This window comes from Gekko japonicus, unplaced genomic scaffold (assembly GCF_001447785.1).
Source record: "Gekko japonicus isolate JY-2015 unplaced genomic scaffold, Gekko_japonicus_V1.1 scaffold671, whole genome shotgun sequence".
In the NCBI taxonomy this organism is placed as follows: Eukaryota; Metazoa; Chordata; class Lepidosauria; order Squamata; family Gekkonidae; genus Gekko; species Gekko japonicus.
In genome coordinates, this window is record NW_015168068.1 from 329,063 (window position 1) to 345,996 (window position 16,934).

Consider the following 16,934-nt stretch of genomic DNA (forward strand, 5'->3'; position numbering starts at 1 on the left):
CCACCCACCCCATCAAGCCCCCGCCACCCCCAACCCTGTGGATCCCTTACTTACCGCTTTGGCGCAGGCCTGGAGGACCCAGCTGTGGGGCTCTCCGAGCTTTCCCCTGGCCCCAGCACTCCAGCGTGGGCCTGGGGAACCCGGCTGTGGGGCTCATTGGGCTTCCCCCTGGCCCCAGTGCTCCTGCGCAGGCCCGGGGGACCCAGCTGCAGGGCTCTCCAGGCCTCCCCTGAGCCACAGCGTTTCGGCGCAGGCCCAGGGCACCCGGCTGCGGGGCTCTCCACGCCTCCCCCCAGCCCCAGAGCTTATGCGTGGGCCCGGGGGACCCAGCTGCAGGGCTCTCCAGGCCTCCCCCAAGCCGCAGCACTTCTGCGCGGGCCCAGGGCACCCGGCTGCAAGGCTCTCCGGCCTCCCCCCAGCCCCAGCGCTCCGGCGTGGGCCCGGAAAACCCGGCGGCGGGGCTCTTCGCGCCTCCCCTGGCCCCAGCGCTTCAGCGCAGGGAGCTGGTGGCGGGGCTTGCCACCGCTGGCTCCTGGGCTGCCAGAGCAGCGCTCCAGCCCGCTCCTGCCCCAAAAGACTCCTGGTTGTAATAACCACTGTCATTAGTTTCTCCTTCATTGGACAAAGGTGAGCTAAATTGTCTCATAATTCCTTACAACTCCATTAAATTGCTTAATAGTTACAAACCTTTAAGAGACAATCTGAAACTTCCAAATGTTAAATGGAGCTGTTGTAATAAGGAGAATTCCACTTGTGATTTAGTGGAAACTAAGTAACAAGATGGTAAACATAGACATTTTATTGTATACACAGCCCTATTAGAGAGTATGAACTCTGAGCATTTGTCTACATAGTAAACTTCACACCAGATGAGCAACACAAACTCCATTATGTTATTTACTGTAAGAAAAACCAGTCTCAGTACAGTGAGCACGTACATGTACATGTACAATGGACAATTGGAGTGCAAGAGATTTCTGGGTGTGTGAGATCTCTACATGCAGCAGTGCTATAGAGAGATCTTTTCCTAGCAAATGCTCTAGTTGCTGAAGAACATATGCCAGGTATTTTGCCTGTTATCTGTTTAGCAGCAACAATATGAAAACCATGTTACTGTGCTAATGGGTTGGCATTAACATATCTGTAACATCTGTAACATATCTGTAACTCTAACATTAATCTAATCCTCAAAGTAGGTATCTTAAAGAGCAGTATGGGCAAGAAACACACACACAGTTTGCAGAAGTATAATCTTACTGGAGTCTCAGCTTTTGCCTGGGCTTGTAAGTTGCTCTTCATTTTCTTTTCATCAAATTTGGCACTTCGTTTTACATAGATGCCTCCATGCTAGTACAGAAAAAGAAATATTTGTGACATTTTATAGTTTAAGAAAACACCATACCCTGTAATATTTCACTATGACAAATGTTCCATTTACTTCACACCATTTATGCAACTGTCACTACACTTGCCTCAACAGAAACTAGTACGGCTTAATGTGACTCTGTCAAGTTAAGCAAGACAGTGAAAAAAGAAAACAATTTTAAAACTTAGATTGCTTTGTGTATCCAAATCAAAAATATTTCAGTTCTATTACTATCAATCGCTATTGCTTGAGATTGATAGTAAACCATAAGCTATTTAGCAACGTCCAATGTGCATATGCTACAAATCATGAAAGAGAAAAGAATCTGACACTGACTTGTGATTGTCAGATAAGAAAGGAAGCTTCCTTGAATGCCTGCCTTTTTAAAGGAAGTTGCAGGTAGGGATTCGGGACAGATCATGTAGGTAGGCATCTGGGACACTGGCTAGGCTAGGCTGTGTCTAAATATGAACACACTCTAAGTAGCTACTGAATGGCTTCCCCAGGTATAAAGTTAACAAACCTCTGGCTTCTTCTGTGGCTAATTCCATTCTATGGCTTGTTCCAATAAATTCGTGTGAATACATCTACATGTAACATCTACCAAAAAGACTATATTAAACATAACAAAATGGCTTTTCTGTATAAAGTCTGATGCAAAATGAGTTGGCTTCTCCTCCTCCAGTTTTGCCACTGTTTGTTAATAGAAGGCCAACCAATACAGCTTGTACATCAAGTAACGTTCTGCTAGGAAGCTTGCTCCAGGATAACTGTGAGCACAGCAAAGCCCTTGCCCTGTGGATTCCATGAAACTCTACAGGTAATGGAAAAGTGTCATTGTCAATACCCCAAGAGATGAAGTATGTTATTGTTATTATAGCCAGCATCTATACTTCCTACATGCTGAAAACACAGATAATTTCATTTATAATGTCAAAACTAGGATTATCATAGATTTTATTCCAATCTAAAGAACAGCACAGTATTTCAACTGAAACTGAAAATGATTTTTTTCATTATAAAAGAGTCCCATGAAAAACATTTTTCAAAAACAAGTATAAAGTTGTAAAATTACAATGAATATTTGTGTCAACAGCCAAATTAACTCCCTCATTTCAAAAATGAACTGGTACTTTGATAGGAGAGCTAGTCATGACTGATGGAAACTCCCTGAGAACTGTTTGGAAGATGATGGATCCAGATGGACTCTATAGGCAAAATAATCTAATAAGTACCCCTTTTCTGCAGAAGTTATGAGTTCTCAAAAGTATAAACTGGAACAGGTAATGTACAGGTTGGGTGCACCCCAACTAGTTTTTCTAGTCACCAAAAAAGACTATGCCAGAGGTCATGGGACTGCATGGACAAAAGCCAAGTGGGACACAAGGGATGTAAGGAGAAGGAAAACTGGGTAAGACAGAGAAAAAGCTAGTTAGATCTAACCCATAACAATGGGATAGATGAAAATTCTCTCATTTCCATACCACGTCATCAAAGCCGAATACCACATCAAGAGGATAGCCTAGGCCCTAGTTAACGTGTAACAGTTCCATGGATGTCATAGTAGCTGTGAAGTTGCGAAGCACTTCTCAAAGTCATATTTCAAGGGCCTTGGCATGTCTATTGAGGTCACCAAACAGTGCTCAACACCAGGTACAAACAGTCAACTTTGATGAGAGCTATATAAAGCTAAGTCTGCCCCAAGCATCTCTCTCCTCTCCTCACTTGTTAAAAATAACGAATCAGATAATTTCAAAAGTAGGGCTGTTTAAGACTTTTTATGCTTATTATTAACAGCAATGTGGTTTTCTTACAAAGTAATTTCTGGAGAAAAACCCAAAAAGTCTTCCAATACATACAGTTTTTAAGTTCTTTAGCACAAAGAAAGGAGACTACAATAAGAGATTTAACAAAATTTGAAAAACTAATGAAATCAAGAAAAAAATAAATCTACTGTTTGTTAACTGGTTAAGTAACTAAGAAAGGGGATTATATGAAAAGATCACAAAGAATTTTAGATCAGCCCGGAGGTATGGTAATTTTTATTTACTAAAGGGACATAATGAGGTTGGGGTAGCTCTTACCCTATTTTACCACTCCATCAAACAAAGTCTGAAGTCTTCCTCTAGCTGAAGGAGCCTTCCTCCAACAAGAGGCTCTTCCACTGAAGCAAGACCACTTAAGTTGTAGGAAAACTCCCTAGTCATGAGGAAAGATCCTTCCTGTTATTTGTAAAGTTATGTTCTCTGTAACTATGCAATATTTTGTAAATATGGTGATGGTATTTAATGGCTTTGTAAGCATGTGACTGTGTGTGTGTGTATATATACATACATATATATATATGTGTGTGTGTGTGTGTGTATGTATACATGTGTTTGTATCAAGAGCCAATATAAAACTGAAGTGGAATTTAAAGGCAATTTTAAGTTGTAATTCTGAAGACATTTACTTGGCAGTAAATCAAATCAATGGGACTTTCAAGTAAATATCCTTGCAACTGAGACAATTTTCTAGACGATCCAGGGGATACAGTATTACTTTCTCAACCGGTACTTTGCAGCCATATACATGGTTACTCTATCCAACTATGCTGAATATAGGGACTTTCTGGGCAACTACTTTAAGCATGTGCCAGACTAGTCTTTGAGGAACCTGGTAACATATGCTTAGATCTTTCACATTATTTTTGTAATGATTTAAGGACTTGTTTTGTAGACAATAAAAAAACCAGGATATGTTTACCAATAAGTTTTCCTCAAACTTGTTTTCTGCTTTCTACATATTCAGTATTTTTATATATATGTATCTCCCACAACAGGATGTTTAGCAGAGTTCGGAAATATGCATTCCATCACAATTCGGTAATTAATTGTCACAGGAAAGTTTTAGTTGAGTGTAAATGACATCACTGTTGCAGCATCAACAGGAAGAGTAGGAAGTGTGAAAACATAAAACAGCATTTGGCATGTCAGAGAGGATAAGAAAGCTGTCAACTTCATGTATCCTTAATAACGTAACACTTCTATTTAAATACCAGTAAGTACCACCATTCACAAGCAGAATTAATACATCCAAGTATCCTACCACATTCTACTCTCAAAACAGTATTACAAACACTCAGAGATTAAACACAGAAAGAGCTAGAACCAGCTGGATTTTTTTGCTGAATTCTCTTTTTTAATACAGCCTGTCACATATGGCTTTTGTCTTTGCAAGTCTAAAGATTCACTTGCAACTATTGTGTCTAACTTGCTAGATCACCCAGGCACTCTATTAGGATGAAATCCACATGAAGCTCAACTAAAGGAGAAACTACCAAAAGGGAAAGAATGTATGAATGCATTAAGCATTAAGGAAAAGGACTTGTTTTTCACCCATTTTTCATTATGATCATAGAATCTTAAGAGTTGGAAGGGACCTTGCAGGTCATCTAGTCCAACCCCCTGCACTCTGCAGGAGCACAGCCGAGAGATAGCCCTACAATATACCCGAAAGATGGTCGTCCAGCCTCCACTGCTCCTGTCCAGCGAAGGAGCATCCACCACCTCCTGAGGCAGTCTCTTCCACGGCTCAACAACTCTTACAGTTAGGAAGTTTCTCCTGATATTTAGCCGGTATCGACTCCCTTGTAATTTCTACCCATTAGATCTAGTCTTGCAATCCGGAGCAAGAGAGAATAGATCTGCCTCATCTTCTACATGACAGCCCTTCAAATATTTGTAGACTGCAATCATGTCCCCTCTAAGCCTTCTCTTTCCCAGGCTAAACATACCGAACTCTTTCAGCCTTTCCCCATAAGACTTGGATTCCAACCCTCTCACCATCCTGGTTGCCCTCTTCTGGACACGCTCGAGCTTGTCAACATCCTTTCTAAAATGTGGTACCCAAAACTGGACACAGTACTCCAGGTGAGGCCTGACTATAGCAGAATACAGCGGAACTACCACCTCCCATGATCTGGACACAATGCTTCTGTTAATGCATCCTAAGATCGCATTCGCTTTCTTCGCAGTCATATCACACTGCAGGCTCATGTTTAGCTTGTGATCAATCAGAACACCTAGATCCATTTCATATGTGTGGCTGTCAAGCCAAGTCCCTCCCATTCTATATCTGTGCCTTTGATTTTTTGTACCTAAGTGTAGGACTTTGCACTTCTCTCTATTGAAATTCATTTTATTTGTCTCAGTCCACTGTTCCAGCCTATCTAGATCATTTTAAATCCTGACTCTGTCTTCTTCAGAATTAGCAATCCCACCCAGCTTCGTGTCATCTGCAAATTTGATAATCATCCCCTCTATGTCTTCCTCCAGGTCATTTATAAAAACACTGAACAACACCGGGCCCAGGACCTGAGCCCTGCGGCACTCCATTCGAGACTTCCCTCCACATAGACGCAGAGCCATTTACGAGCACTCATTGGGTACGATTTTTCAACCAACCATGAATCCATCCAAAGGTTGCACCATCCAGCCCACATTTAACCAGCTTATCCTCAAGGATAAAGAACTACAAAACTACGGATCTGGCCAGCTAATACAAAGACAGTCAGAAGACTCTCTTACTAGTACTTGAGCAATGTGATACACACACTCTCACTGTCAGGAAAATTGACTGTACAGCTGCAACCTACTTATAAACTAGTTTCACAGACATCACTGGGATTTACTCCCAGGTGACTATTAAGAACTAAAGTAAAAATGTGCAGTAAAAGGCAGTTACGTAATGCAACATGGGAATAGGTTAACAATTTACCTGATAAAAATACCACCCGTACAAAGGAAGCCATTTTAACCCATCCTTCAAAACATATCGAACATGTCCAAGAGCATTCTGCCTGATGGCCAACATGTCTGCTATAATCCAGTCAACTGCAAAGACAAAACACAAATGTTTATGCATATAACCTAACATTAAAATACTTGCAAAACATTTTTAAAGTACAAGCTAATAACCTTACATTATTTTCAAAGGGAAGTCTCGTACTAGTTGTAAACATATTAGCAATGCAAAGCAACCTGTTTTTACAACTGGATTAAAAGTACAATCCTATACAGAGTTACTCCAGCATAAATCCACTGACTTTAATGGGCTTAGACTGGAGTACCTCTGCATAGCATTACTCTGTAAAGATGATAATAGTGAACACATTAGTGAATTTTCCACAATTCCTTTTTTTTTTTTTAATGTTATGATCAGGTACGGTCTACAACATAGTTCAACACTCAATCCTGTGTTGATCTCTTCTATCCATATAACAAGCATATTACATTTGTATCCTGTTCTTCATACAAAGATATCAGAGCAATATACATGGCTAGGGATGGGCACGAACCCGGAAAATGGAGGTTTGTCGTGATTCGTGAGGTCTCACAAACTGGCACAAACCTCCCCCACTTTGCAAACCAATTCAGTTTGTGGATCTTCCCTTTCTCCTTTCTGCTGGCAGTGGCTCCCTGAGGCTAGTAAATGGAAGGAGGGGGGGTTCTTGCAAAAGCCATTTAAAGGGAATGTTCCCTTTAAATGGTTTTGCAAGCCATTTCAGCATTTCAGCAATGCCTTTCTCTCCCCCCTACTTAATGCCTTCCCAGTTCACACACTGAGTTGTGCCATGGTGGTAGCACAACTCAGTGAGTCAACTGATTTTCTCTTCCAGGTCGGGGGGACTGAAAGGGATTGATGAAATGGCCTCCAACTGGGAACACATTTAAAGGTCTTCTCTGTTCACTTGTGAGTTGCGCTGCCATGACTGCAGTGACACAGCTTCCAAAAACCATTTAAAGGAATCCCTTTAAAGATTTTTGCAAGCGGCCTGGAGAAGGCATTTAAAGAGACCAGCGAAGGAGCATCCACCACCTCCTGAGGTCTCTTTAAATGGTCTCTTTAAATACCTTCTCCAAGTCATGGCACTGGCACCAGCAGGTCTGCCAACACGAACCCACCTGGTTGGTTTGTGGGGAGCATTGGTTTGTAATTTGGTTTGTACCCATCCCTATGCATGGCACTCCCCTCCGAATTTTATTTTAGCAACCCTGTGAGGTACATAGGAGAGAGAAGAATGGAGCTGTGATTCAGCAAGCCTCATGACTGTGTGGGAATTTGAACTCAGTTCCCCAGTCCTAATGTGACACTAACTCCTGTACCAACTCCTTAAAGAATCAGACTTAATCACAACACATTTTGCTGTAATAGATCACCTTTATTATGGAACCCTAAACCTCAAGTTATTACAAGATATTATTCTGCACTTACAAAGATCCCCAGAAGTCCTCTGATTGATGCAAACCAGTAAACCAAACTCAAAACTAAGCAATTAGTAACCTCAATTTCAATGAGTAATAAGAAACATGAAAGGCTTCTTAATAAACAGAGAACCTGGGCCCTGATCTATAAAGATATTTAGGTAAAGGCAATGGCTTATACATGCACAGCAGGGATTCTTATTTTTGCTACCTCTAACAAAATGACTTTCTTCAAAATTTGTTCCTAGTCCCCCCCCCCCTTAGGTTTTGAGGCAGCTTGTCCAGCAGCAAGCAGGGACACTTTTGCAGACAAACTCTGAAGCCTCATCATACAGGTAATTTACTCTTTGGGGTTGAAGTGAATAATATACACATTGAGCCAGTTTGGTGTAGTGGTTAAGTGTGTGGACTCTAATCTGGGAGAACCAGGTTTGATTCCCCACTCCTCCACTTGCACCTGGCTGGATGACCTTGGGCAAGCCATAGTTCTGGCACAGCTGTTCTTGAAAAAGAGCAGTTTCTGTCAGAGCTCTCTCAGTCCCACCTACCTCACAGGGTGTCTGTTGTGCGGAGGAGAAGGGAAAGGAGTTTGGAAGCCGCTCTGAGACTCCAAGTGAAGGGCGGAGTATAAATCCATTCGTTTTCTTCTTCTTAATACCATACAGATCTGGGTTTCAAGTTAAATATGGGGTATTTAACTATGTACATTCATATTTTCTACTGAAAATTTCTTCTAGTTGAGGAGGGAATATACTTACCTGTACACTGATGATTCGATATATATACTACATTTTCTTTTGTTTTTGGCAAATCACCATAGAAAATTATCTAGGAGGGAAAAGGTACTTCATTAGCACATTTATTCAGAGAGGAATTAAATAATACATTTAAAACTAGGGATCAACAATTTAATGAAACAAATTCTCAAGACTGAAAATTTAATTTGCACTTCAGTGCAAATCTAGATAAAAATAGAAGTAGTATTACCATTCTTCCTCTCTTTGGTCCATTTTTGATGCCCTTGACACCACATGATACTTCACTGAAGCCACTATGGCCATGTATAATAAGGGTTCACCTCTGCCTACATAACTAAGGGATAAACAGCTAAGCTTGACTATTCTAAAGAAATACTTTAAAAAGAAAATAGCTGATCATATAAATAGTTACACCCTCTTGTAGAAAAAAAATAACCACTATGTTCCTTTAAAAACTTCCTTTCTTCCCAGTGAAGTGTATTGTGCTGACCAAAAACTTAACTTTCAAGTCATTTTTTAATTTAAGAACCACTTGCAATAGTCTTCCTTATTTACATCATTTACTAGCCCATATGGGAGAAATACATACATGTATAATTAGCAAAAATTACATTAAAAAACGTAGCCTATCCAAATTTACACAAAATATTTTTGGTTTTCTATAAGATACTGTGTTTCAACACCAGTTTTTAAAAGACTGAAAAATGGATTTAATTTGGACTTCCAGTTTATGGCGACACGCTGGCAGACACATCTCCCGGGGGTGCGATCTGCACGCCAGCGATTAGGAGGGAGGGCGATTGTTCGCTACCCCCCCTTTGTGAAGGGCTCCTAGCCATGGGCCTTTCGAAGGGTGGCCTCTTCACCAGCGCAATGCTGTGGAATTGAGGTGCTCTTCCGCCCCGACGGTCCTGCCACTATGCGTCCGAATGGAACTAGAACTGCTGACCGGGACAAGAGTTGGAGATCGAGCGTTTAAAACGCATTTTGAGCGAGGTTTTATGACCAACAACAAACAGTGAGTTGAGTAAAAGCGAAATACCGGCAACTTAAAAAGAAAGTCCCCCCCAAGAACGGCGAGAAAAGTGAGCGGGGGAGGGGCCCATCCCATACGCATGAACTAAAAAGCGATTTAGCAAGGGGGGGGGCGGAATTAAAAGCGTTGAAATCTGTTTTAAGAACCTTACCAGAGTGCGGATAGGCGTTGGGCGAATTTCAGAGACTTTAGCAAGTTTTGACAATAGTAAACAATCCATAAAAATGGCGTGGAAAAAAGCGGAGACAAACAGCCAAAAGTGAAACCACCAGGGAGCATGAGCCCACGACCGGAAGAGACCACTGAGTTCTCTAAACTTTTGGCGGACTCTTTGCGCCCTCTACTGGACCAGATGACTAACATCAATCAGCAGCTGACAACTCTAAATCAGAACTTTGCAACTCAGCAGCTCCAACTGTCTGAAACTACAAAAAAGCCGGAGCAAACAGCTGAGAAAGTAAAGGAAATAGATGCCAACTCTAAAAAAGTCAAGAAAAAGGTGCAAATGCTGGAAAGGAAGCAAGCTTCGGATGAATCTCAACTTTTACAACTGCAACTACAGGAACACCCCTGAAAATTGGAGGCAACACCATCAGGATTTTAAAAATCCCATTTGAAATAAGGAAGAAGAGGAAGACGTACAAAGACTTAATCCTTTTTTTTCTACAAACAAACAGCATTTCCTACAGATGGTTAACCCCTGAAGGTGTCATTTTCAAACTGCAGGACAAAAAAGAAAAAATTGACTCTGTTTCCAAAGTGCACGGGTTCCTGAGATTGCAACTGGGAGAACCAGCTGAGGATGCTAAAGAAAAAGATGACAGTAAATCTAGCGGTGAACTGGACTCTGTGCCTTCTGACGAGGATTCTGCTTCAGAAAAGGGGGTGGCTGCCCCTAAACGAGAATACCAATTGAGGATTAGAAAAGGTAAAACAAAGTGAAGGCTGAAGGACTCTAAATGGTTCCTTAAAGCATGTGATATAAATGATGCTCTTGGGGGTTGTCTTTAAACAGTTAAAAATGGTTAAAAAGATAAATATTTTAGCTTAATTGACTATGTTCAATGTAATGTAAGCATTTTAGACTAACACTTATATAAGCTGATGTAATGATCTCCTATACTTGGGGTTTTAGTTAGTAGTGGTTTTCTTTCCTTTCTCCTTAGATGTAGATGTTCCCTCCCTATTTTTTCATTGTAGTTTGAAGTTTATAGAAAATGCAATAAAAATCCTCTCCAGGGGGCAAAAAAAAATGGATTTAATTCATAAATGAGGGGAAGGGCATGAAAAAAACACTTGGAAGTACAGAACTCCACAGGATAACAGGATGCAGAAGCCTTTGACCTCAAGGTCTCTAGTTTCATTCAGGCCTGCTCAAATACAGGAACCACAAGACATCTGTTTTGTGCCTGGGTGAAGAAGATGTGGAACATCTGCTTACTGTTAACAGTACTAGACCTTACGGCTGATCTACATTTACTTGCCTACAAGTCTCAGTGATTTCAAAAGAACTTGCTTCCAAATAGACATATCTGAAGAGCATGAATACTAAAAAACAGTCATTTATTTTATTTATCAGCAAACAAGATTAATATAAAGCTAGCATGGCTTTACAATATTTTCTGGACAGGAGAGGGACCCCAATAAAGCCCAACACAAAAGTAAGATTATTCCTACAGAGTATAAATTAATTGATCTTACAATAGTATTGCTGAATGAGGTAGTGTGGAAGTTATGGGAATCTTGCAGATTTGGTTTGGACTCATTAGAGATTTCTGTGGGCTGGGAATAATTTTCATTGATTTCTCCCTCAAGTGGCAACCTAAATCACTTTCAGAAATGCTGCTCCAGGGGATGGGGAATCCCCAGAAATAGCTTGGGAGGAATCTGAAGTCTCCCATCCCCCCGGGGGGGGGGGGGGGATCGGCAAAAATCACACACCCCTTGTGCCTGCAAAAATCTAGGTGAGATCCAAACACAATCGCCTACACCTTTTGTACATTTGAAAAGTTATTAAACTGACCTTACACAAACCTGATGGTGAACATAAAGGTGGTTAAAGAGTGGTGAGTAGTGACTAAACTATATTCAGCTATACCAACTGCATATACTTAGCTAGTAGAGAATTTTGTACACATGAACTAGAGCAATGGTAGTCCACAGTTTGTAAAGAGCCACATTCACAGTTACCATCAACCAAAACAGTCACATTTATTAACAACCCTGGCACGAGTCCTGCACCATAAGGAGACTCACAACTTACCCATTCCTCTGCCGGCAGATCTTTCAAGGTGGGAACCACCTGCCAACCACAAGCCCTCAGAGCAAGAGGCTTCCTGACTTTCCTGAAACATGCAGCAGGATGCCACATTGGGGAATGGTGTGCAAAAGTGTCACAAGTGGCATGTTGAAGAGCTGATGAAAACAGCCTTGAAAAAGGACTGCACCCTCTACTCAAACTGGGTCCAAATCTGTGTTGCCCTTATTTACCATTACCAGGTATTAACACTCACACAACTACTGATCACGATCACAGTTGAAATAAGAATAAGAGGCTCGTGACTCAGGAGGTTGGATTCTGCAACCCACCTGAGGGTCTATCCTATTGGTTAAAGACCACTGGTATAGTTAGCTTTACACTATGATCTGGAAACCTTGGTTCAAATCCCCACTTGGCCACAACAGCTCATTGGATAATTCTGGGCCAATCACTGTCTTCAGCCTAACCTACCTGTGTGGAAAAGCTGTGGCTCGGGGGAAGAGGCTCTGCTTTGCATGCTGAAGGTCCCAGTTTACTCCCCAGCATCTCCAGTTGAAAGGATCAAGGTAGCAGCTGATGTGAAAGACTTCTGCCTCAGACCTGGGGAGCTGCTGTAAAGTCTGAGTAGACAATACTGACTTTAATGGACCAAGGGTCTGATTCAATATAAGGTAGCCTCATGTATGGAAGGGGGAAAAACCCACCCATGCTGCCCTGAGCTCCTTACAGAAAGGGCAGAATAAAAATGTATTAGAAGACTGAGGAAAGCCACTAAGAACATAAGAGCCACACTGGATCAGACCAAGGGCCCACATAATCCAGCATTCTGTTCACAGTGGCTGACCAGTTGCTTCTAACAAGCCCACAAGCAGGATGAGTACAACAACATCCTCCCACCTCTGCTCCCCAGCAGCTTGATATATACAAATGCATACTTCCTCTAGTACTGGAGGGAGCAGATATCCATCATGACTAGGAGCCACTGATAGCCCTGTCCTCCATGAACATAAGAGAAGCCAATGTTGGATCAGGCCAATGGCCCATCCAGTCCAACACCGTCACAGTGGCCAAAAATACTAGGTGCCATCAGGAGGTCCAGCAGTGGGGCCAGGACACTAGAAGCCCTCCCACTGTTGCCCCCCCCACCTCCAAGCAGTAAGAATACAGAGCATCACTTGCTCTAAACTGAGAGTTCCTATCCATAAAGGTAAAAGTTTCCCTTGCTCGAAAGCCAGTCGAATCCGACTCCAGGGGGCGGTGCTAATCTCCATTTCCAAGCCGAAGTGCCAGCGCTATCTGAAGACGTTTCTGTGGTCATGTGGCTGGCATGACTAAATGCTGACGCACACGGAACGCTGTTACTGTCCCACCGAAGCGGTACCTATTTATCAACTTGCATTTTCTTGTTTTCGAACTGCTAGGTTGGCAGGAGCTGGGACCAGAGACAGGAGCTCACTCTGTCACAGGGCACTGGGATCTCAAACAGCCGAGCTACAGACCCTTCCAGTCTGCAACTCAGCATTTTAAACTTTGAGCCACGGTGGCCCCTTCTACATCTTGTGGCTAATAGCCACTGATTTTGTCCACTCCCCTTTTAACACATCCCAGGTTGGTAGCCATCACTACAACAAATTCCACAATTTAACTATGTGCTGTGAGAAGAAGCAAGTCCTTTTGTTTGTCCTAAATCTCCCACCCTTTGGCTTCAGTGGATGACCCCAGTTTCTAGTATTATTAGATGAGAAAAGCTTCTTCCTGTCCCCTCTTTCCCCTTCCTGCATAATTTCATAGACCTCCATCATGTGCCCACTTGCTCACCTTTTTTCTAAGCTAAACAGCCGTAAGCATTTTAACTGATAGGGCAGTTGCTCCAGCCCCTTTATCATTTTGGTTGCTCTTTTCTGCACCTTTTCAAGTTTTGCAATACTCTTTTTCATGCTTTTTAACACTTCATGTGAAAGTGTGTAAATCAGGGGTCCCCAATCCTTTTGAGCCTGAGGGCACCTTTGGAATTCTGACACAGGATGGGTGCGTTCAGACGGGGCGTTTCAGCCGGCATGAACTGTACCGGTTCCAACCGGTGCAGTTTATGCCGGCTGAAACGTGATCACACTTACCTCCTGTCTGCGGAGCCCATCGCTGTATGCCCGTTCACATGCAGCGGGCGTCAGCGGTTGTTGTTTTTTAACTCAGTTTGCGCATGCGCATAGGCAGCCATCCACAGAATGGTGATCTTCACGCATGCACAAAACACCCCGTCTTACATTTAAAGTTTAAAGGTAAGGACTTACCTTTAAAGTTTAAAGACCAAACTGGCCTCCCTGAGGTCCCGGACTCCTCCAAAACGTTAAACTAAGGACCTTTTCTTTTTTTAAAAACAAACGCCAGGGCGAAGCTTTGCCCAAGCGTATATCGCCGACCTAAAAAAAAAAAAGGTGGGCGAAAATCGGAAGCCTTGGGCTTCCGAACGGAACTGGCTCTACAACGTTGGAGAGCGATCAGATGGGGGTAAAGCGATTACAACCATTGTACTCAGGATACCACCACTTGGGGACCTAGTGGCAGAATACAATGGTGTAAAGCTCTTTACAACGGTTAGGGACAGAAGGCAGATGTTTGCCGAGTGAACGCCTGTAAGTACACCGATTCCAACCGGCACCTATACCATTGTAAATGCCCCGTCTGAACGCACCCGATGTGTCAGGAAGTGGAGCCAGCCACAAAACAGCTACCCCAGCTTACTCTCAGTCACACAGTGAAGATCCTTGTGTTGTGGTGGCAGCAGCTGCCAAAGCAGCACTTCTAAAAATCTGTACAGCCAATCAAATTTCCAGTGGCCAATCAGAACCCTTCCTGGGCAGAAGTCTCACCTGGCCAAGCCCACTTTCTAAAAGCACTTTTTGGCCACCAGAAAAGGTGTTGTCAGGTACCACAGCACCCTGGGCACTACACAGGATCCTTGGTGTAAATAACCGTCATTAGTTACACACTAATTTTCTAGGTATGACAATTTTCTAGGTATGACTAGTCTTCAAGATTATCTTAGAGTAGTAGGTAAATGTTGAGGTACATTCTGGGAGGTCCACGTTCAAAATCCACAGCACAATAAAGATTTCTGGATGACCCTGGGGCAGTATCTCGATCTCTTAGCCTTATCTACCTCACCTGTTGTTGTAAAGGTAATATGGTAAAATCTTTAGGTCATCCAGAGTTGTTCCTTAGGAGAGTTTCCAAGTTCGACCACCAAACATTGCTGAATATGTGGAATGCCCAAACCCCCCCCCCCACATTTGATAAAGTGAAAACTAAACTCAACAGATTAAATCAGCAAGTGCTTAAGGTTGCTTATGGTCCCTTTTAAAAGAAATCTTCATAGTCTGATATAGGATGACTTAACAAACGTCTTACCAAAGACTGCTGACTGTCACAGAAGAGGAGGGATTTTTATGTGGGGTACAACATCCATGCCAAATACATGCGTTTTGAGCACGTGCTGCATTTTCCTCCCACCTCCAGACATGGGGGACTGGGGCAGGGCTTCCTGTTTGGAGTGCCTAGTTTCTTTTTGAGCAAGCTTGAGCATAAGTAGTACTTTAAACTGGCCGCTACAGCAGGCTGTTTTCATTTATTCCATTTCCCCCTGTTCCATACCTGTAATTCAGATGTAAACCCAGCTAGAACATACACTCACTTCTAAGACATTGCCCTTCCCATTTCACATTAACATGAACACAAGCAGCACATGTAAAGTGCCAGCATCCAGACACAGAACACCTTCAGCATCTCTCCCCCAAGCAGAAGGCCAGTTCTCACTTGTACTCAGGTGTGCATATTCAGTTACAATATGTTCTGCCAAGTGTGAAGGTCACATATATATAACAATGTGCACATTTTTTTGAAAGCAGCATGACCCCTTCCAGCTTCCACACCTGCTTTTTAAGACCCCCCCCCCAATCTACATGCGCATACAGCACATCAACATATTCAGGGTGTGTGCATTTGTGCCCAAGAAATCAGAACCTGTTAAGGAGAGACCACTGAGCCCAGTGCCAAAGGTGTAACAAAAAACACACCAAAAAATGTGCATTGTCCCTTGGACACCAGAAAACACCAATTTTTTCTCTCTCTCTCCCCAAAGGCATGGCCTCATTCTTCACGACTGGGGAGGGGACGGGACGGGAATAGTGTTTGAGTCTCTCAGTCAGTCAGTCACCTGTATGCCGGTGTAGTTCTCGAAGAAGAAGAGCACCATGCTCTGGTAGATGGTGTACAGCCGGTCGTCCACCTGGTGATAGAAGCGGGCGGGCAGCACGGCGGAAAGCAGGCGCCAGGCTCCCCAGGCCAGCATGTAGGTGGGGGCGGTGCCCATCATCACAGCGGCGGGCAGCACGTAGCGCATGGAGTAGGTGTGCAGCACCAGCGAGAGCAACATCTTTTTCTGGGCTCTGTTTTCCGTTTCTTAAGACACCCCCCGCCCTCCCCGCGCCCCTTGGCTGTCCACCTCGCGCCGGCAAAAGCCGCCTGCCTGCTTCCCTCACCGGCAACGCCACATGAAGTAGCAGTCAAGCCGTCAGTCAGGCACTCCTCCTCGTGCCCCTCAAGCTAAACCGGAGGAGGACGAGAGTCTCGGCTACCCGCCGCATGGCCGGCGGGCAGCAGAGGCAAGAAGAAACAGGAGAGAGAGAGGCGGGCCAGGCGAGAGCTAGTTCCGGACAGACTCGCTTACCGCCTCGCCGCTTCCCTTCAGAAAGTGCACAGCCTCTACCTACCACCCTATTGCCTGGGAAAGAAAAAGGCGCCTGCGGCAACGCAGCTCCGCCTCGCCCGTGGAGACGGTGAAGACTTCCGGGGGTTGGGCAAGGCCGCGCGGCGAAGGCATCAGCCCGCCCCATAAACAAGGACTCTCCGCCTCTTTCCCCCGCTTTCTCCTCCTTCCGCTTTTGTCAAGAAGCCTTCTTTGAGAAAGGCGCGAAATACCGGCAGAGTCTCTGAAAGGAGGGTGACGGAAGCCATCGCCTGCTTGCAGCTTTCCTTCCCGGCTCATCTCAGAGGCCTGGGAGGCTGTGGGGCTTAGTGATCGATAAAGGGTTACTCTGTGTTACCGGTGTGGGGGGAAGGTAATAAAGTTCTGGCAAAATATAGACACATCACTGTAGGGTTGCAAACCCTTTTGAGAAGGGACTGAGCTTCAGTTTTATTTTAAGAAGTATGCCTAGGGTGGTAAAAGTTGCGTGGCGCTTCCTGTTTAAGCCAAAAAATTACACGCAAA

General features: G+C 43.7%; 1 protein-coding gene across 2 annotated transcripts in view; it reads right to left on the minus strand.

The window, feature by feature from the left end:
* The window catches only part of AGPAT5 (1-acylglycerol-3-phosphate O-acyltransferase 5), an 80,004-nt gene extending 63,694 nt beyond the window's left edge, over window positions 1-16,310 (minus strand). For both annotated transcript variants that reach the window (XM_015414589.1, XM_015414588.1), the window contains exons 1-4: window positions 15,879-16,310; window positions 8,370-8,439; window positions 6,125-6,240; window positions 1,258-1,347 (exon numbers count right to left, since the gene is read on the minus strand). In XM_015414589.1, the coding sequence (XP_015270075.1) occupies window positions 1,258-1,347; window positions 6,125-6,240; window positions 8,370-8,439; window positions 15,879-16,097 (495 nt within the window). In that variant the 5' untranslated portion in view covers window positions 16,098-16,310. The remainder of the gene's footprint in view (window positions 1-1,257; window positions 1,348-6,124; window positions 6,241-8,369; window positions 8,440-15,878) is intronic.
* Window positions 16,311-16,934: the final 624 nt, after the last annotated feature.